General features: G+C 36.6%; 1 protein-coding gene across 1 annotated transcript in view; it reads right to left on the bottom strand.

The window, feature by feature from the left end:
* Positions 1 to 10,341: 10,341 nt before the first annotated feature.
* The window catches only part of LOC137404920 (uncharacterized), a 33,498-nt gene continuing 21,483 nt past the window's right edge, over positions 10,342 to 22,356 (bottom strand). The window contains exons 5-8 of the mRNA XM_068091149.1: positions 21,308 to 21,473; positions 17,990 to 18,384; positions 12,801 to 12,910; positions 10,342 to 11,401 (exon numbers count right to left, since the gene is read on the bottom strand). Coding sequence (XP_067947250.1) covers positions 11,200 to 11,401; positions 12,801 to 12,910; positions 17,990 to 18,384; positions 21,308 to 21,473 — 873 coding nt within the window. The 3' untranslated portion in view covers positions 10,342 to 11,199. The remainder of the gene's footprint in view (positions 11,402 to 12,800; positions 12,911 to 17,989; positions 18,385 to 21,307; positions 21,474 to 22,356) is intronic.

Genomic DNA, 22,356 nt, shown 5'->3' on the forward strand with positions numbered 1-22,356 from the left:
AGTTTCAAAGATTAAATGAAAGAAGGAAAAATGATTTGTCAGTAGTTTGCTCTGCTCCAGAGACAATGAACTCTGGTTTAGTGCTCGCATCTTTTATACTGACAAAAATCAATATTACTCTTTTTGCTTTGGTTTTGAAACCTTATTTCACATTTTCCCTTCGGCTCGTCCTATGGACGACTCAAATGTCACCCCATCTCATTGCTCTCAAATACTGAAATATTACTTTTGTTGCAGAACCAGATATTCAAATACCAGAAATTCCAATGCTTTTTCTGAGAAAGCGGTAATGACATAGTTTTATTACGTATAGTTTTAATATGTCCTTTATCAACCGACATGAGTTTAAAATTTTTATGTAAAAGAACTCTATTTGCTAAAATAGTTTTTTTAACAAGAGATTTTTTGGTGCAAGTTGAAGTGGTTTAGTGCTGGACAATTTGCAGAACAGGTGAGGTAATCAGACTTTTTAAGCAAATTGCAATTGATGTCAAGCAATAAAATTATATACAACTGCAATAAAATTCAATATAGAGCAAGCAGTAAGCTTGCATGCAGACTCATCTCTTGGCCTTTTGGGTTTTTGTTTAAAGTTATTTAATTTATTAACCAAAATACTCAGCACTAACAAAGTTTAAACAGTAAAGTTAATAATTGATCTCCTATGAATAATCTGATTGAAGAAAATCAATCTTAGGCAACTATTGCAGGTGCCGCGCAGTTCACTGCTTCCATCAAATGTTTGTAGTCCCGATTTGATATCCAACTATACCTATCAAAATTACTTTGTAAATAAACCTTCAGCCTTGACAACTCTGCAATGTGTCACCTGCAAAAAATAACAGCCCTGATCATACTGATGAATACTATGGTAGCCTTATGAACAAAAAGTTAACGATTAATACATGACCACCGTAGCAGGCGCGGAATGCTATAAATATCACGGTATGATTAAAGTAAATGCATATAAATAACGAACACACTTCATGTGGGCCACAACTATTAGATAATTACACAAAAAGTGGTGAATAAATTGCAATAGTTCTTGTATTATGTCTACAATTTTTCATGGATAGTGTTATTGTAGTTTTTATGAACCAACAATAACAATGATCTACAACAACAAAATAATGTTTTAATTTTTAAACAGATAAAATTATGTTTAAAAATTAGAATTTGTATTAACTCATTCACTTTTATTGTGGCTTCATTACTTAAGTGTATTTTATTAATGAATTCATTGAAGGAATTATTTTGACTCAACCTTTTGAATTCCCCAGCAAGATATTGCAGGTGCTTTGTTCCGACTTATCAGCAGTTAATTTCACTATAGTTTTGTTATAATTTGATAGCACCTGCTGAGATTGTAACAGAAAAACTCTCTTAACATGATATACTCTATGAAACAAATGCTTAGTTCACTGCTACTAAACAAATAAATGTGCAGCCGTAATAATATCATTATCTCTGATACACTAAGGCTATGTAATCACTGGGTTTCGATGCTCCAAAGATATTCTTTGTAAAAGTTATTATTCCTTAAAAATGGCTGTCGAGATAACAGTTTGAATCCAGCTTCGTACATTCTAGTCGAGTGCTGAAACCCCTGTAGGTACTCAGACTAATAAACGGGTGAGCAGATAACTCCTCGGTGTTAATTTGTCTCTGCTGATCAATTCCTGTTGATTTACAGTGTCAGTGCCCTTTTTGAAGTCATTTAAATTGTAAAGTTAGTGGTCTTCAATTATATACAACAATTTGATTGAAATTCGATAATGCTTTAAATGAATTTTTTTAATAGCTAGCTGGTATGAATGCCAAGGATAGTAATTGGTTTTGAAAATTTTAAAGATTTTTGTCTTCATTAATCAAAGGATCATTGGATGGATCCTTTCTTTGAAGAAGAAACGTTGACAGGGCACCTTTAGAAAAGTCAAGTATTTCTAGTTTTACGCATTTTTTATACCAAAAGATTCTACGATGGGTCGATATTTGATGCATGAAATGAAAACCCGGTGTTTATTGGGTAGAAGTGTGACAGAATCACATGCAAACCTTATATACATTTCTAATAGTTTTTTTCTTAACTTCAAAAGATTGTGTTTACAGAAACAAGAGCTTGTATAATCTTATAAATGAAACTAACTAATATATGTGCCATTGCACTAAACGCTGCCTTATTAAATGTACTCATAGCAAGTAGTGGTTGACAACCAACTGTCAGTTTAATACATTTGGTTTTCATAGATCTAAAGATGCCGTGACCCATGAGTTACATTGAGTGCAAAACGGACATATCTAGGCCTGTTGCATACGCCCTGCAGAAAAGGTCAAGGCTCTTCCTCTAGATCATTGAACTTTAACAAAAGCAACTTTTCAGACAGGAAACAGGCGTATAATTAGTCTAATACAATAGATAATTTACTTTTGTTCACTAGAAGCATGTCCAGTTGGTCAGGCAGACATCCTGCGGGGTCTCAAATTGCAAAAAGCTTGTGCCCAGCTGCGAGCAATTTCTATACTTGTATCAAGGGACTATCCTTTTTTATAGATTTTCTTTCTTGACGGCTCCAACTCAGGCACGTGTCTGCAGTAGGCAGCGTTATACGCAGTCAGATAACTTCGCTGTTTAAATCATAAGGGAGATGAGATTAAATCATGAGATTACCCTGCGGTTTAGCTTGCGCAGTCACAAAATGTTACGCCGTTAGAACGACTTAAGGAAAAGCAGATTCCTGAAATCATACTCTGTCACTGCCCACTTATGTAGGTATTTCCAACTGCGCTGCTGACTACTGTATGATTAGCAGAGTTGGACATCAGCAGCACCTCAGATTGAACTCATTTTTGATTCTAAACCACAGCAACTTGGTCATAAATGTCACATTAATTTTTTTAATAGTATTTATCATGTTTCTGTCAGATAAACAACATTTAAAAAAAATTACTGAACAGTGTATCGTGTATCAAAAAATTAAACTTAGACTCTCGCTTTATCAATCTATAACATTTGTTTTTATTACAATTATGTTGTATCCTGCTCCGTTAAGCACTGATTGTATTCAGCTGTTAAACCCATTCATGACCTTAATATTAATAATATGATTAAATAATTAACACGTTATAAATATGAAGATTATATGATTCTAACTGCAATGTGATATAGGATATTTCAAGTTTTAAGCAAAACTGAATCTGACATCAGATAATATTGTCATGGCACTCGCTAGACAACTTTGTAGCTGTACAGCTGAGGAGATCATAATTATGTATGTCACATACATGCCAATGACACTTGTAAAGCGATGCTTTGTTACATTTGTACAGGCATAATAAGGAAACGAAAAAAGAATTTTATGCAAAACCTATGCTGGTAGCTAATAGTGCATTTTTCCTTGCATTTGGTGCATTCGTAATATAATGCACAATGTAACACATAACGTTTAACTGTTTGTTATTATAATTTTTGAAATGCTATTTTTCCCATTCAGATTTGTGATAAGTTACTTTTGGTTTGCTGACAGTACATAGGGTTTAACTTGAGAGATCATTCCCTAACAGTAGCAGTACATTGCAGTGCCACTGCAATGTGCTGCCACTGCAATGTATTACAATGCACTGACATTGGCGCCGCCAATGCCAAATTCTAATAATCTTCAGTAACGCTTAGTCTGAAAAAAGATTTCACACATGTTGTATTCCTTAAACCATTCGGATATTGTAAAATGTTGTTAATGTGAAAATTAAACTACAGGGTAGTGAATGAAAAGACAACAGGAAACATAATTTCTTCTCACAAACTCACTTGTTTTAGTGTTGTATATATATATATACATATATATATACAGTATAATAGAACAAATATTAAAAAAAAGTAAGTTTTCAGTAAAAGAGCTACAAATCTGCATTGTGCAGTGCACTCCTCAGGCACGGTTTGGCTAAATTATTTTAACCAAAATAAAATGGAGGGGAATGACATTTGACAATGAATGACAATGACACAGCTCGACATGAAAAGGGGTTGTGAGTTGAGAGCTACAGCCTGATGACTGCACGAGCACATAACATAACTGCCGGTTGCTAATCGTAATAAGTACTCTATCTACTTCTCCATTACTTTATATATACTGAATATATAATATATATGCAGTATATATAAAGTATATATTACATACTGTATATATGTATTCTCAGTTTAATATATATCTATTCTCAGATATATACGTGCATACCTATGTATATCTATATAAATTTTATTTGATAAAACCAGAGCATTGACAAGATAGAATAAAATAACGCTGTTTGCTGTTTTCACTATATTTAATACCTTGCAGTATAATTTTCACATTTACAACATTTTAAAGTGTCAGAATGGGTTAAGGAATATAAAATGTGTGCAATAGTTTGTTGTTACTGCAAGTTGATTAGAAATTCCAATCTGTGCAGTCACTTCAGGATACATGAACAGGATATTGGCAGCCCCCAGGTAGTCGCTGTTACTTCCTTGATACCTCTTCCAGTTTTGAGAATAAACTGACATTATTGGACGTGACTGTCATTAATTCCAAGACATGCATTTATATCAATTTGTTTAACCACAATATGCCTACTCCTTTGCTTGCAAACTGAACAGCAAGATGATAGATTAGCCCTGAGCTGTATGCTGCTAAATTTAGACTTGCTCTGAAAATGAGCCTCCGGTATGCTCCTTCTGTCATCCTTCCTTCAACTATCATCTGCAATTCTTGGAAACTTTGGATTTGTGTGGTTGTTTCGTAAAAAGGAAAAACTTAGTGGAACTGTGGTTCACAAAAATCCTGAGGCTGCTGTTCTTCTTCTTGTGACATGTCAGCATTAAACCCATAGACCTATTAACTATACTATTAACTATTACCCTATTAACTATAGTTAATAGGTCTATGATTAAACCCAACTCGGAGCTTGTAAACTCAGACTCTATAAAAAAAACACAATTTAAGGGAAAATGTTAGAGAAATAGTTTAATGACCAAACCGTGAAAATTGAAAAAAATTTAATCACAAGTTGAAACTGAAATCTTTTGCTGCGACCTATATAAAGTTGGAAAAATAAGTTTTCTTTTTCGTAAAAACTAGCTGCCCAGCAATGCCCAAGATTTCTTTCACTTTCAAACATATAGTCAGCAGGTGGGTGTTTGAGAGGCTGGTTCACAGGAATTACTCAGAGTTTTAAAACCAAATATCTTTAATGACTTGGTGAAACTTGGGTGACTTATATATATATATATATATATATATATATATATATATATATATATATATATATATATATATAGGGTGACTTATATATTGACCATTCGCCTCAAGATCTTAGTTGTTCCCAATAGCGCACTTTTCTGCAACTCACCTGAGTTGATTGTTGTTGGTATCTGGGCAAGCCACATTTTATGCGCCAGTGTTATTGCGCCCAGTGCCTCAATGACTACTGGGATTACCGTTGTTCTTACATCCCAGCATTTTTCAATCTTTTCTCCAAGAGGGAGATATTTCTCTACCTTTTCTTTTTCTTTGCTGGCTATATTGTAGTCATTGGGTACTGCTATATCTATTATAGTAGCCCTCTTGCTCTCCTTGTCCATCACCGCTAGATCTGGTTGGTTTGCTAGGACATGCTTGTCAGTCCGGATGTAGAAGTCCCAGAGAATCTTAGCGCGGTCATTTTCATTGACCTTACCAGGAGCTTCCCACCAGTGTTGTGGTTTATTAAGGCCATACTCATCACATAGACTTCTATTATAAACAACACCTGCGACATGATTATGCCGCTCAGTGTATGGGCTTCCTGCTAACTGCTTGCATCCACTGATGATGTGTTGGATAGTCTCAGGTGCATCTTTGCACAGTCTGCATCTAGGATCTTCTCTAGTGTGATAGATTTTTGTTTGGAGTTGCCTTGTTAGGAGCACTTGCTCCTGGGCTGCCATAATTAGCGACTCTATATTGGCCGCTAGGTTTCCTTTGTTCAACCACATATATGTCTGGTGAAGATCGCCAACCTTAGATATTTGTCGGTGGTAGGCACCATGAAGAGGTTTCATGTGCCAGTCAGTTTCCTCATCATCACTGCGAAGCTCCATTGTCAGAGCAGCTGATTGAAATTCAGCTAGCAACTTATCTGAAGTGGCCATGGAGGCTGCATAGGCTTTGATGCTTTCTTCTTACTCCTTCACTGTCTGCTGTACACTTTTGAGTCCCCTACTGCCATCTTTCCTATCGAGATACAATCTAGTAGTATCAGATTTTGGATGGAGTGCTCCATGCATGATCAGCAGTTTACAAGTTGCTATATCTGTTTCCTTGATGGCTTCTTCAGTCCACTTTATTATGCCTGCTGGATATCTTATTACTGGCAGTGCGTAGGCATTTATTGCCATGACTTGGTTCTTGGCATTGAGCTGGCTCCGTAGGACCTGCCGAAGGCGTTTCTTGTATTCAGTAATGGCTTTGTGACGTACCTCGGCTTCATGGTTGATGTTGCTTTGCATAATCCCCAAGTACTTGTACCCTTCTTCTATATCTTTGATGGTACCATTTGGCATTCTTTGGCCATCTGTGAGCATAGAATGGTCTTTCTTAAGACTTAGCCTTCTACATTTCTCAATACCGAAGGTCATTCCGATGCCCTTGCTGTATACCTGAGTGAGGTGTATTAGCTAATCAATGTCCCTTTCTTTGTTAGCGTACAGCTTGACGTCATTCATGTAGAAGAGGTGGTTTATTTTGGTGCCACTCTTAAACTGGTACCCATATTGAGTCTTCTCCAGCATATAGCTTAGAGGGTTTAGGCATATGCAGAAGAGCAGCGGTGATAAGGAGTCACCTTGATAGATGCTTCGCTTAATTTTTACACTCGCCAGCTTTTTGCCATTAGCCTCCAGTTCCGTCTTCCATTTGGTCATTGACATCTTGATGAATGCCACAAGAGCAGGGTAAACATTGTACATACTGAGGCACTCAAGTATCCAACTATGGGGAATTGAGTCATAGGCCTTTTTGTAGTTGATCCAAGCCATAGCAAGATTGGTATGCCTTCTCCTGCTGTCTTGACAGACCGCCCGATCCACCAGTAACTGATGTTTGGCTCCTCGGGTGTTGCGCCCAATTCCTTTCTGAGCACTGGTCATATAGTGACTCATGTGCTCTTCCAGCTTGTCTGCAACTATTCCTGAGAGGAGTTTACAGGTGGTGGGCAAGCACGTTATTGGTCGATAGTTCTTGGGAATCGGCCCCTGCTTTGGATCTTTTATCAGAAGTACAGTTCATCCTTTGGTCGAACTGTACTCATATATGTATATTTATATATATATATATGTACTGTATATATACTGTGTATATATATATACTGTATATATATACTGTATATATACTGTGTATATATACTGTATATATACTGTATATATACTGTATATATACTGTATGTATACTGTGTATATATACTGTATATATATACTGTATATATATACTGTATATATATATATGTGTATATTCTTATATATATTCAATAATATACATGTAGGTGTTGATATTACGTAACAATTTATTACAAATTTCATCCTCGAATCAACTAGTTGTTGTATGTATGTTTGTATGCATGTATGTATGTACGTACGTATGTAAGTACGTACGTATGTATGTATGTACGTACGTACGTACGTGCGTATGTACGTGCGTACGTACGTGCGTACATATGTGCGTACGTACGTGCGTACGTACGTGCGTATGTACGTGCGTATGTACGTGCGTATGTACGTACGTATGTATGTAGGTTTGTATGTACAGTGTATGTAGTTATGTATGTATTTGTGTATTATATGTAGGTATGTATGTAGGTATGTATGTAGGTATGTGCATAGGTATAAACGTATGTATGTATGTACATACGTACGTATGCATGTATGCATGTATGTACGCATGTATGTACGTATGTACATACATATGTACGTATGTACATACGCATGTAGGTACGTATATAGGTATGAATGTAGGTATTTTTTATTGGCATTTTGTCAATAAAGTAATAGTTTTTGCTACATGCCAAAAAAATGAAAGGACAGAATATTTGTTGTGAAAAGTTGTTGCAATAGCAATAGCTGTATTTAACAGACGTTGGAATTCAAGACTCTATGAGGCACATGTATATCTTGTCAGCACTTTAGGCAATATTTTTAAAAGCTGTCGTGATCTTTACAATCCCATGCATCAATTATTGCAAATATCTCCTATCGTGTTTCATGGTTTGTTACAACACCGATACACCCCATCTATTTTATCAACAAAGCTTAAAGAACTTGGTCTTGATAAGTCTTGATGAGTGGTCTTGAACTTGGTCCATGTTTTATGGTTTGTTCCAACACCGATACACCACATCTATTTTATCAACAAAGCTTAAAGAACTTGGTCTTGATAAGTCTTGATGAGTGGTCTTGAACTTGGTCCATGTTTTATGGTTTGTTCCAACACCGATACACCACATCTACATGTATTTGATCGACAAAGCATAGAGAACTTGGTCTTGATGATTGAGAGCAATGCTTATGATTGCTATTACAGTTACATGTAGCTATCTGCAAACATCATAAACCAGGTTATTGGTTACACACATTAGTAAGGCTTTTCATTAAGCCACTAGTTTTACCAACATGCGGAGGGTTTGTGGTAGGAACCGTTTATAGGATTTGTCCGACCCTGACACTGCCTGTTACAGATAAGCAAAAACATTCAAGGAAGAATCTCCTTTGTATTCACCTATCTTATAATGAATTTTGTGAACATTAGAACTTGGGCTACTCCATTTAAGTTAAAAAACAATGCTTTTTAGTTAAACTGTTTTTTAAAATTTGTCTTCGGTAATAAGGATGTGGGACACCTCCATATAATTGTAAAGCTACATTTAATTTTTTTCTCTTTAATGGACACTTACTTAACTCGACTGCTTCGGCTGGTACAAACGTTTCACCACCCGTTAGCAAGAGCGGCTTTTCCTTTTTAGCCGAATGTTACAATATCATAGATAGGATTTGACAATGATTGTAGAATACTTGTTTATGAAACTATGAAATAACCCCTGCGCCATGAGATATCGTCATGTGTAATATCTATGTACCCAATAATTCCTATATGAGAAAAGGTGGAATGACGCGATGGTAGCACCATCGTACTTTGCTGGTAATCTGAATATATGGGCTTGATTAATTTACAGCGCCTTCTTTTTTTTAGCATCACTCCGGACATATGGAAGGACAAACACGGCTCTTATTATAGTAAAGATTGTTACAGTGAACAGCGATAAAACTCAGGTTTCCAACTACAAGTAAACAACAGAGTATAGTTACTGGCTATTATAAATTACACAAAAATTCATGGAATGTGTTTTCATAGAATCTACAAACATGTAAAAGGAAACATAAATGGCATCAACTGTACTATCTAATCTGATTCATGAGACCACATGTTCCCGTGACCATTGCTGGAGGAAGGTTTATTGCGAAGGCGTCATGTGACATTATATGACTTGGCCAGCGACACGTGGTCACTGAGAATGAATGCTTAACGTTATACAAGTTGCATCATGTCATCTGTGTACTTTAGCCCTTGTATTGTTAATAGTACAAGGCTCCAGTACACACCCACCATCTAGAAATACCAGCTGTCATGCAGTGTTTGCTTTTATAAATTGCACCATGCTGAGGTAAGGAATTGCTATGGTAACTGCTAACAGAACAGACATCGCCAGCAACATCAATACTCCATTGTATATGTGCTAATGTATGCAACACACAAGATAAGAAAACTTCTCTATAATCAAATAGTGTGTTTTATGTTGACCAAATAATTCTCTGTGTATATCTTTGTTTTATATATATGGTTTATGTAAGTTTTTTATGACTCTCATTGCATGTTTTAGCAAGGTATGGAGAGATGAAGGAATGGGAGGTTTAAGGGATGGAATAAAGGGGTTAGGGGTAGGGATAAAAGAAAGGAAGTAAAAATAGAAAAAGGTCAAAAATGAGAAACAATTCTTTCTCTACATACATTCTTTTTTCATTACCAAAGTTTGAAGTTGGGAATGTCAATGCTGACTCAAGGCAAAAATCTATTTGCAGCAAGTACATGCATATATACCTGCAGCAAACCCTGGAATGCGGCCCAGTCAGAAAATATCACAGATAACCAACTGCTGCCATAAAATTTTCGAAATAAGCATTTTTAAACGAGCTGCTGGAAAATAATAAAGCTAAAAATAGATTGCCGAGGTAGAAAAGTAGACAACTTCGCAGTTGCAGAAATGACAGAGAGTACAGGATATATAATATATATTTTCATAACATTGTCCTATGACATTGTAACAATATGATACATTTTATGATTTTATGTTAGTCTTTGAGATAAAGCAGAGCACATTATATAACGATGAGTAAAACAGAATATCCATCTAAGTAAAAGAAGACCGGGAATGTAATAAGCAGAAATTGGCATAATCTCATATAAACAGAATAATAACTAAATATAATATATATCTTCACCAATTTGAGCACAACATCCAGCATCAACAGTATTCCTAAATAATTATGTACAGAATATATTAAATATAATAAACACGCTATTGCGAGATAAGATGTCGGTAATGTACAAGTGCCAAGTCAAGCCCTGTGAGTACTTCTAGCCAATAAAACAGTTACTAGAGACTGCGAGGTACAAGGTTGACAAACAACAAATAAATACAAAGTAATAAACAGTATATGGACTGAGTAACCTGAACATAAACATCTTCTATCCTTTCATTACGTTCAACAAAGTAGAAGTTCAAATCTGTTACACTGTTATATAACAGTAAAACAATCTGGTACACTGTTATATAACAGTAAAACAATCTGGTACACTGTTATATAATGGTAAAACAATTTGTTACACTGTTATATAACAGTAAAACAATCTGGTACACTGTTATATATAAAACAAGAAGTAGCCAAGTTTACATATGTTTCGACTCATCTAGCAATTTCTTAAAACTTTACCCTGATGTTGCGCATACATTGGCCAATGCTTCAAACTGATATAGAGCCTTAGTTAGCTGAGTATATCTGGTTGCAACAAACATTCCATCGCCATTCATATTTGAAGGCATAAAAAGGATGCAGAGCTCGACGGCAACTGGTGGATATCATAGTGGCCGGCGTCTCTGCTGAATGTTGGTGAAAGCACAATGAGTAAGCTGGTTTCTGAGGTATGCCCCGCAACTTGTCGGGTTCTCCGAGTAGTGGCGCAGCAGCTGCTTCAACGTGTCAAACTTTTGGCGTTTGTGAATAAAAAGCCGGCCATTTTGCATCTGCAGAACCATTTTGAAGCCGTGTGCCATGGCTGGACTGCAATAAGAAACATACAGGTATGTCTATTTATATCAACTCAAATGAATGAAAAAGTCTTTACTTGACAAAGAGAAGAGATCTGTTTATTAGTATTAGGTCATGATGTTATTACAGGTTCATACTAGTTTTGCTGCATATGTTTGGTTATTAATCGGATAAGAATGTTAACAAGTTTTTGGTAGTCATCCGACCAGTTAATTACGTGTGCCGTGTGCCGTGTGCCGTATCAGCGACTTCTTTGCCTTTTGGCTCATCTGCCATTTACTCTTTGATGAGCTTTCTCTGAATTAACCAGGCTGGCTTTTTGCAAATTCCATTAAAGTGTTTTTGTGGAAAAAATGAATGTCACACCACTGTAATCCATATATGTAATTTTTGGTAAACAAACTAGGCACTTTGCACTAATAACCTTTTTATTTACATGTTTATGATAAATTAGGACAAATACACTTATTATTATTAAGACTGGATGCTGCTGGTCCTTTTTGCTGATTCTCAGTGCTGCCAGAGTTTGTCTAACGTTCTAGCACTCTTACTTAAATGATCTTTCAGTATTTTGAAAATTGAGTGTCATTTTATAAACAATGTCTAAAGTGAACACAGCCTAATTATGCCTTGTTTACTATTTATTTTATGAATATACTAGCTGAATGCCGGGCGTTGCCCGAATAATAAACAAGTCTTTGCATAAAAAATTTATTTTCATTTACCATAAAACCATAGTTTCCATTTCAACTTTCAAACTTCATATCATAAGAAAAGTGTTTTGTGCAGTTCAAATAAATTAAGAAAAAAAAAAATAAAACAACTGTAAAACAACAAATTTAACGATCGAACCTTAGGAAAACCCAGAAATAGGAGCGTAACGGCACATTTGAAAATTACTAATAAAAAATTAGCAATGGTAAAAATTAGCTTTTACAAAAATTCAAAAAAATAACAATTGCAAAAGGTAATATTAACCAATAATAAAAAGCGCACATTTAGCATGTGTAATTGCGACAAGGATATACAGTATGTATATGGCAAGAGCAATGGGAATAATAAGAACAGCTTAGCCTTGTGGTTACACGCAATGGTTAGTACACTTGCAATTTGAATGCAGTGAGTTCAAATCTAGTATGAAGCAAATTTTTGTTGCTATAACTTTATTGCTCTAACTGGACAGACAAACCACAGACAAACACATATTTATATATATAAATAACAGTTTCTTTAAAAAAAAGCTCGAGTTGTGTTTAAATGCTTTTGCCAGGATTTGCCTTATAAAATTTAATAGCTGTGCTGCTGCAAAACTGCTAACAAATAAAAGAATATCTGTACTACTCGATTGCTTTACAAAAGAATGAGAGATGAAAAGATATGAATAAAGTATAAAATAACACAATGAACTTACCAGATTATTATCCATGGCGTTTTCATTTGTCCGCCGGTGCCTTCTTGTACCTCGAGCTCAACAATGGCGAATTGATGTGGCACTGACCTGGTGAGCAGAGCATCCCTGATCTGTAAAAGTAAATGCCTTTTACATGTATAGATACTTTTCTTGGGCAGTTCAAAATCATTTTTGTAAAAAATATTTTATATATGGAACCAAATAAAAGAAAGGTATGGCAATATGGTGTCATATACACAACAACAAAAATTTATACAAGGAAGATGTGAAACTACTAAGCATATGCGTACGCCTGATCTTTTTGACAAAAGATTAAAAGTCTTACATTACTTTCACATATGATGTATACGACCATGCTTGATGAAATACATGTCTGTACTTGTAGCTACTTGCTGATGTTGTCAGTTATATACACAACTAAAGTTGCTAATGGCAAGTGGAGTCTAATTTTCCTGCCTGTTTCTTAAACCATGACTGTCACGAACAACTTTTATCGTATTTGCTAGGTAAATCAGACACGCTGATTCCGATTTTGTACTCAAAATAAAGATTAGTCCACTAACTTTCAGAGTAATGAAGGCTTTTTTAGAGCGTTTTAATATCGGTCTCGAAAACAACACGATCGGCACAACAAGCTCCGCCTATAAATACGTGACATAACCTAGCTTTTTAGGAACAGAAGTTACGTAGGGATGTTTAGACCGATTTAGAATAATAGAGATGGGTGTTTTAAAATGCATTAATATCTAAATTCAGCCTTAAAAATAATATCAATCTTTTCTGAAAGGTAGATAAGCTATTTAGCATTGCATATTTAAAAAAGCGCGATAACAACGCTAGCTTGGGATAAAACCGCGGTTTTTGAGCTCATTTTTCTCGGCGTTCAGCCCATTTAAACATCATGTAACAAGCTATTTTAAATAGCTAAACACAAGCAAAAAACACAAGCTAAAACAAGCAATTTTAAATAGTTTATGTACTTTTCATAAAAAACTGAAATTATTTTACAGGCTGGAATTAGATAATAATGGGTTTTAAGACACCCATCTCTATTATTCTAACACGGACTAAACATTCCTAACTTCCGTTCCTGAAAAAGCTAGGTTTCGTCACATATTTATAGGCGGAGCTTGTAATGCCGGTTGTGTTGTTTTTGCAACGGATATTGAAACGCTTTAAAAAGCCTAAATGACTTTGAAGGTTAGTGGACCAATCTTTATTTTGAGTACAAAATCGGAATCAGCGTGGCTGATTTACCTAGAATATACGATAAAAGTTGTTCGTGACAGTTATGGTTTAAATATTGTCATTAGTGATGGCCATTGTTGGCTTGCGGAGCAATCACATTTATCGCGAATTCCAACAAATTGGTAAGATGAGGATTGAGTCGTGCGATAATGCTTTGACTAATGCTACAAATTTCCTTCACAATTATTGGTAGTCAGTCGTGCAGTAAAAGTGTAACTAACAACCCACAGTAGAATGGTTTTAGTGTCAAGGACATGCTATATGACATGCCCGCTATCAATCATTCTTGTCTTTCCAATTGAGTAGAAGACACCAAGGCTCTAAAGCAAAAGGGTCAAACTCAATTGTAAAAAGGACCAAAAGTCAAAACACACTTTAGGTCGCGGGCCGAACAGGATAAACATTTATTTAACACGCTAAAACTAAATGTTTTTGGAACATAAATACGAATAAAAACAGACAGGAATATTATTCTGAAACAAACTTAAACCGTAAAAGTTGACTTGCAACCAAATTCACATTACAGTTTTTTGGTATCAAAGGGTTCACCATGTCTTACTCTGCTGTGTTGTAGGCTCAAAATACGTGAAAATGTGATCACAAGCACTTAAAAGCTCAAAAATGAACAGTTAAAAAAGTGGTTGTGGATTGGAATGTCATATTTTGACCATGTATTCAACTCGACAGGGTTATTGTTAATTAAAAGCCAATTAAAAAGGGCCAATTAAAAGCTCAATATAAAACATCTCATAGCACTAATTTATGACAAAAACTTCGGGTTCTACCGGAAAGCCCTTATCAAGTATAGATGCTCGCTACGTAAAAGTTTAGTTTCAGCTCGATCTAATCATCTAGTTGTCATTTGATATGTGACCCATATTTCCCGCTATATGGTGCAAACAATTTCTGCAGCATCGTCGACTACCATAAATGACCAACAGGCTTCTCATATTTATCAGAGGATAATATGCACCCCCTTGAGCTAAAGTTAAAAAATAAAACTGATTTTTAGGCTAAGTTTTGAGATATCAGTGCTCAAAGTGACAGCATTACAATGATAATGAAATAGATGCGTAAGGACAATAGACATGATTTCATTGAATACGTGAAGTATATTTGTGAAAATATTTCGACGAATGAGGCTGCATTAAAGTGTAAACAGAAACACATTGTGTTTAACTACGTCACATTTGAGCCGTTTTGAGAGGGATTCCAACCTATGGCCGTTTTTGTGATGGCTGCGATCAGATGTTCGTTTTTGAGCTTTTAAGAGCTTGTAATCACATTTCCACATATTTTGGACCTACGACATAGCAGACTAAGACATGGTAATCTTTTGATACCAAATAACTGTAATGTAAATTTTGTTGCAAGTCAACCTTTAAATTACTTCTATTTAATTTTTTGCTCTTTATAAAAATATCTTGTTAAAAAAAATTCAAATTTCTTTGCTCCTATGTCATTAAATATAAAAAATAAGCTTATATATCCCTAAAAGATTTGACTCTCCTTAAAAATATCTCCTAACAATATTATACAAGTTAGAAATATGAACACACTAAAAACACGGAACTATACATAAAATGTGTGCTATTCAGCAATAACAATTTATATCATTCAGTTTTCTTTGCTCTTATGACTTTGATCTGATTATATGATCTGACCGAATCAAAAATTAATTTACGTTCAGTGTAATGTCCTATGTTGTAGAGATTCTCAGAATAGACAGCAGTGCTCATTAGGCTAACTGCTATCTTCATAATATCTTGTAAAGCTAATCTGTAAGGCGAGAAGTAAGCTGCAAGGCAAGTGAAGCGTGGCATTAGGGAATCTGCAGTTCTCTGCAGTATTATGTCATCAGCGCTTCATATCAATGAGCCATGGATAGCAATAATGTAAAATGGTTTTGAGGGCCAGATAAGATTACAAGGTGGGCCGGACATGGCCCGCGGGCCGTGAGTTTGACACCTGTGCAGTCTAAAGCGACAAGACTCTGTGCAAAGATAGCAGGACAATACCACAACCGACCTAGTTCTGTGACACACTTCTGATGAATAATTCTTGTATATTAGGACCATTCTTCAACACACCGACAGATCATAAATGTAGGTTAAATCTACACGCGCATAAATGTAATAAAATGCCAGTAGCAAAAGATCTTTAATGCAATTATATACATTTATTTTAATGCTTGAAATTTGGACTCAGGCGCAACTTGTGAACAATTAGTTCTTTTTAGGGAACTATAGAGAGTTAGTCACACAATCGTTTTGCCATATTGTTTTATACATTTAATTTTTATGGATTCACGGAATATTCTAGAAGGAACAATATTTGTTGGCTGGTTTATGGATCGAGCCTTTTTACTCATCTCATGTTTTATTCTAAGTTTTAGTGAACCCCACAATATTAGCAGTAGCATCCATGTCAGAGCTGTGTCAAGGTTGCTAGAATAAGTTGTGTATTTGTTCTTTAATCTGTTTAGTTTTAAATTCTATCAAAATATTTGATGACTAAAAATGTCTTTTTGTGTGTCTGCAACTAGTATGTAATGTTTATTGCGTTGCTACGCTTTGATTGTCTCGCTCAATCAAGACGATCTTTTAGGGCAGACTTTCTTCCACGAGTAATATCTTCTCAACAGGATGGCTCTTTCAAATTGTTTGACTCCATTTCTGCTGATCTTTGGCAATGCGATATTGGCTGACAGCTCTATTTTGACTGACCTGGTAATATATCGACCTCTGACCTGGTAATGTATCGACCTTTTGTCAATCAAATATAGCTCCATGCGCTACTCCCATGTGAAGCAACGCTATTGGCGTGGTCACACGAGCGCCGAACCGACGTAGGATCGGTTCGGTTCGGAGGCTGGTTCGGTTCGTGGCACATGTCACACGGCCACCGAAGTAACTTCGCTTCCTAGATACCATACGTATAGAGACAGGACACGGTTTCATTAGTAATTGTTATGTATTTGAGTTAAATATTTCTATTGTAAACAAAAAAACTTTGAGGAACAATTATAAATTATAATTACACAGCAGATTTATCAGAAGATCGTTCGGCTGCTCAAAATAAATCACTCGATACAAATATTTTGCTAACCCTTCCCATCAACATAATAATATTTTTTTTATTAACATATGAATGTTTTTCTATGCTGAGTACATAACAAACAAAAACAGTCTTTATCATAGTACTGTGGTTTTACATAAATAAATCAGTCAACGATAGTTCATCAGGATGAATATGACACATTACTTATATTCTACACGAAAGAAAATCACAACCATTCCCCTACATTTATGCAAAACTTAAGGGCAACATCTTACATTTATGCAACCCAATCACAAGTCCGGGTGAACCTTGTCGTAAATTGCTTCATGTTGTTTATTTAACGAAATAAAAGTATCGTCCCATTTCTTTTTTAACTTTACTCACACGCGCGTAAGAAGAAATGTGACGCGTGCTCGCTAGAATTCTAGAATTTTAACCGGCCAATAAGAGCAAGGGTTCGGCACGAAATTTCGAGCAGTACCGAAATAGTTCGTTTCGGCCAGAGATGTCCTCAGCCGAACTTTTTAGAGCTGAAAACGACGTCGTTTTGCGTCATTTAGTTCGGTTCGGTGCCCGTGTGACCACGGCTTAACTTGTTCCATCTGAAGCATGTGCCATCTTCTGTACCAAACCTAGCCTGTGTAACTGCCACTTCAGAAGCTCAGCGACAGCTTGGCAGATCTTCACAGTTCAGCAGTGTGTAACCTAGGCTTTAGTAGTGCCTTAATCTGTGTCTGATGTTCTATGAGACTTATATAAAGTTACAGGCCAAAAAATAGTTCTATGAAAACCTCTATTCATGCCTACCGCTCAGGAGTTTAAGTTTGCTAAAAGCTACTTCTCATCACGGCAGTCAAACTATGTGTACGTGTCACACTTACCTCGTTGAGGGGAACAGTATATGGGAATATGTTATAGGTCTTCCGCGGCAGTGAAGGCATGGCAGTGACCGGTTGTTCATATATATCGTCATCGGTGGTGTTGCCGGAACTAAGGGACTGTGCCTCGACATGTCCAATCGGGCTCTGATCGGGAATATGTGCCCCGTGGCCAGGTTGATCAGAACTGGTAGAGCGCAGTGAGATGCGAGGCGCGGGCACAGGTCGAGCTGCTGCCGGGTTATTCTGTGAGGTAACTTCGGAAGGTTTGGAATTGTTGAGCAGGTGAGTCAGAGAATAATCTGAAAAGTTGTTGCCCTGAATTTTGTTTTCGTCTAGTGTGCCCGGGGCAGATGAATATAGCTGAGAAAAGTCACCTGACTTGGGACAGCTCATACCTGTAAAGTATATCTTGATGTTTAGAAACAAGGCGGGATAAATCCAACAGGTATGTTTATTTATGTTGGCCTGTAAGCCAGTGTAACAAATCAGGCAGGGCATCGCTTAAATAATGACTGCCTTCTAAATTCCAGAAGCAGTAAGCCCAGGAATTTCTTTCCTTTTCAAACAGATAGGCAGCAGGTCGGTGTTTGAGAGGCTGCTTCTCAGTAACCGGAAGGAGTTTTGACATCAAAAATCTTTGGAAGCTGCCGGAAGGCATCAAGCATATGCGTGTGAAGTTTGAACAAGATTAGCCAAAAATTTGGAAACGTAGGATTTACATAAACTAACAGACAGACACGATGAAAAAGTAGGTCTTATTAATATGGATTTATGTGACATTTGAATAATTATAAGTCAAATTTGATATTCAAATGTGTTGATGATGAAAGAGGTAAAGAATTGATAGAGCATTACATCATTGTTCTAATAATAGCTGATACACGCTGAATTCGCTGACTTCATGATACTATGAACTATTTCGCGATTTCTATTAGTTCATCTTAAAAGGAACACTAGAGCATGTCAAACCGGCACCACTAAGCTATGGCAGACCAATGAGTGAACACACTGCCAGCTGGCAGTTTCTGACTGGGTGTACCGCTAGTAGACCACTGTGTGTGTGTGAGAAATGGAAAGCAGTGCATGTCATTGCTCTTTAAAGGTTGACTTGCAAGAATATTTACATTACAGTTATTTGGTATCAAAAGATTCACCATGTTTTACTCTGCTGTGTTGTAGGTTCAAAATATGTGGAAATGTGATTACAAGCTCTTAAAAGCTCAAAAACAAACAGCAAAAAAAGCGGCCGGAGGATGGAAATCCTTTATTTCGAAGACGTATTCAACTCGACGTGGTTATTGTTTTGACACTTGATGTTATCACGTGAAATGAAAGGCCAATAAAAAGCTCAATATATAAAATGTCTCGTATCACTAGTTTATGACAAACACTTCGGGTTCTACCGGAAAGCCCCTATCAAAAATAGATGCTCGCTACTTTACAGTTTCGTTTCAGCTTGGTCTAACCATCTCGTCATAATCTGATCATGAGACCCATACTTCCTGCCAAATGGTGCGAACAATTTCTGCAGCCTTTTTTGACCATCATAGGTGACCAACAGGCTTCTCATGTTTATCAGAGGATGATATGCACCCTCTCGAGTTAAGGTTAAAAAATTAAACTGATTTTTAGGCTAAGTTTTGAGATATCAGTGCTCAAAGTGACAGCATTACAATGATAATGAAATAGGCGCGTAAGGACAATAGACATGATTTTATTGAATGCGTGAAGTTTATTTGTGAAAATATTTTGACAAATGAGGTTGCATGAAAGTGTAAACAGAGGCGCATCGTGTTCAACCACGTCACATTTCAGCCATTTTGAGAGGAGTTCCAACCTACGGCCGCTTTCGTGATGGCTGCGAATTGCGATCAACTTTTCGTTTTTGAGCTTTTAAGAGCTTGTAATCACATTTCCACATATTTTGAACCTACAACACAGCAGAGTAAAATATGGTGAACCTTTTAATACCAAATAACTGTAATGTAAATATTCTTGCAAGTCAACCTTTAAAGAGCAATGACATGCACTGCTTTCCATTTCTCACACACACAGTGGTCTACTAGCGGTACACCCAGTCAGAAACTGCCAGCTGGCAGTGTGTTCACTCATTGGTCTGCCATAGCTTAGTGGTGCCAGTTTGACATGCTCTAGTGTTCCTTTTAAGATGAACTAATAGAAATTGCGAAATAGTTCATGGTATCACGGAAGTCAGCGAATTCAGCGTGTATCAGCTATTAATGAACCGATGATGCAATGCTCTATCAATTCTTTACTTCTTTCATCATTATAACCATTTGCAAAACTGCACAAAACGTTGTCTACATAGGACTTGTGAAAAGGCAAGCTCTTAGGACATACCGTGTTCATCATATGAGGAAAACTTATGTGAGTTTTTTGTTTTCACTAGTGCAGTCTTCAATTACCAGCTACTACTACTCTGGCAACCCATGTGCTATCAGAGTTCGCCGGGTGTAATAGCTATCCTCACAACCATTCCGTGATGCGGAAAGACAGTTGATTGGTCTGCAAATTAATGCAGAGTGCCGGTCTACCAATCCGAAAATTGTGAGTTCAAATCCCGCTGAAAGCGATCTTTTTTCTAACCTCCAAGCGTGGCTTGGGGCAGACGAACAGACAGACTGTTGTATTTGTAAAGATTACTACTTCTGTGCTAGTATCAAGCGCATCAAAGGATAGCAAAAACCTTTTTATACCATAGAGCTGTTCTGACATGGCAGCATGATAGTGTAGAACATACAAACCTTACAGGTTTTCTATGATTCACTAGTAGAACTCTTGCTAGTAGAACTAGTAGAACTCTTGCATTACACAGCTATAGCACTATACTGCAATGCGAGGTACTGCATTGCAGGATATGGCATAACGCACTATGCGTGCTAGTGTGCATGAGCAATCCTTGGAAGACTGAGCATGATGTCAAGGAAAGGTTGTGTACTTTCATGAAAGTTGTTGCAAAAACATTGTCTCTGTGATCTTGGCTGAACATGTCCGAGTCTAATAGCAAGCGAGCCTTGATGACCGGAGACATGCCCAGTTACAGAGAGCATCTTAAGGTTGGATGCTGGATGCCATTCCAGTTGGTGGCCTTTTTGGGAATTGAACCCTAAGACGTTGTTTGCGGGTCAGGTGTTCTAGACAACTAAGTCACTAGGTCAACTAGGTCACGGCTGCTCTCCAGTAATGGTGTGTAGCAATTTATGGCAAAGCATAACGATGTTTAGCAATGCAGAACAGTAGTAAACCTCGTGGCATATCGTATCGTTAATACTAGGAGTTAGAAATTAGTAGCCTCACCTCCCCCTGTTGTGTCAGACTGTATAGACGTGTCTAATATCTGTGTTAATCTGTAATCGGAGTCTCTAGAGCAGAGCATATTGCAATCCTCGCTGTTTTTATAGAGACAGTCAGGGCAAGACCAGTTGGGTGGCTCTCGTGGCTCGCATTCCAGAGGTATGATTCCCTGAATACACAGCAGAGTCATATTATACGCCAGCAGGAATATTGCTAGTATTAGGGAGAGCCGAGTACTGCCTATATAAGGTGTCTACTCCAATATCTTCTTCTGTCTACTCGTATTCATATATCATATCTTTTTGGACTATAAGTTGTGTTTTTTTCATTGTTTGATCCAGGGTGGGGGTGCGCCTTATACTCCGAAGTGACTTATGCATAAAATTATTGACAGGTTACCGATCGAGCAGCAAAAGGGAAAGTTGGAGTCGGTGAGAAACTTGTAAGGGACTGAACAGGCTGAGGCTACTCTTACTAGAATGAAGAAAACAAAAGCGGCAATAGCAGACTATATATAATAGCAATAGCAGACTATATATAATAGCAATAGCAGACTATATATAATAGCAATAGCAGACTATATATAATAGCAATAGCAGACTATATATAATAGCAATAGCAGACTATATATAATAGCAATAGCAGACTATATATAATAGCAATAGCAGACTATATATAATAGCAATAGCAGACTATATATAATAGCAATAGCAGACTATATATAATAGCAATAGCAGACTATATATAATAGCAATAGCAGACTATATATAATAGCAATAGCAGACTAATAGCTAAGTGGCTGATTCTTCTACCTCCGGTGTCAGCATGGTTGAAAAGTAATGCCGTGGATGAAGATTTCATTGGATGTTGTTAGCTAGCACGAATTTGGAGTGACAGGTGGTTGTAGCAAAATTCTCAGCATGCTATTTATATGTATGTTCTAGTTATTAGCATGCTCACACGTTATGTTAACATGTTATATTAACATGCTCAGTTTTGTCATGAGGCGTAAGCATACCGCTCAGTCTGTTGTTGCCTCTATTATTTCTGTA

The sequence above is a fragment of the Watersipora subatra genome, chromosome 1 (assembly GCF_963576615.1).
Source record: "Watersipora subatra chromosome 1, tzWatSuba1.1, whole genome shotgun sequence".
Taxonomy (NCBI): Eukaryota; Metazoa; Bryozoa; class Gymnolaemata; order Cheilostomatida; family Watersiporidae; genus Watersipora; species Watersipora subatra.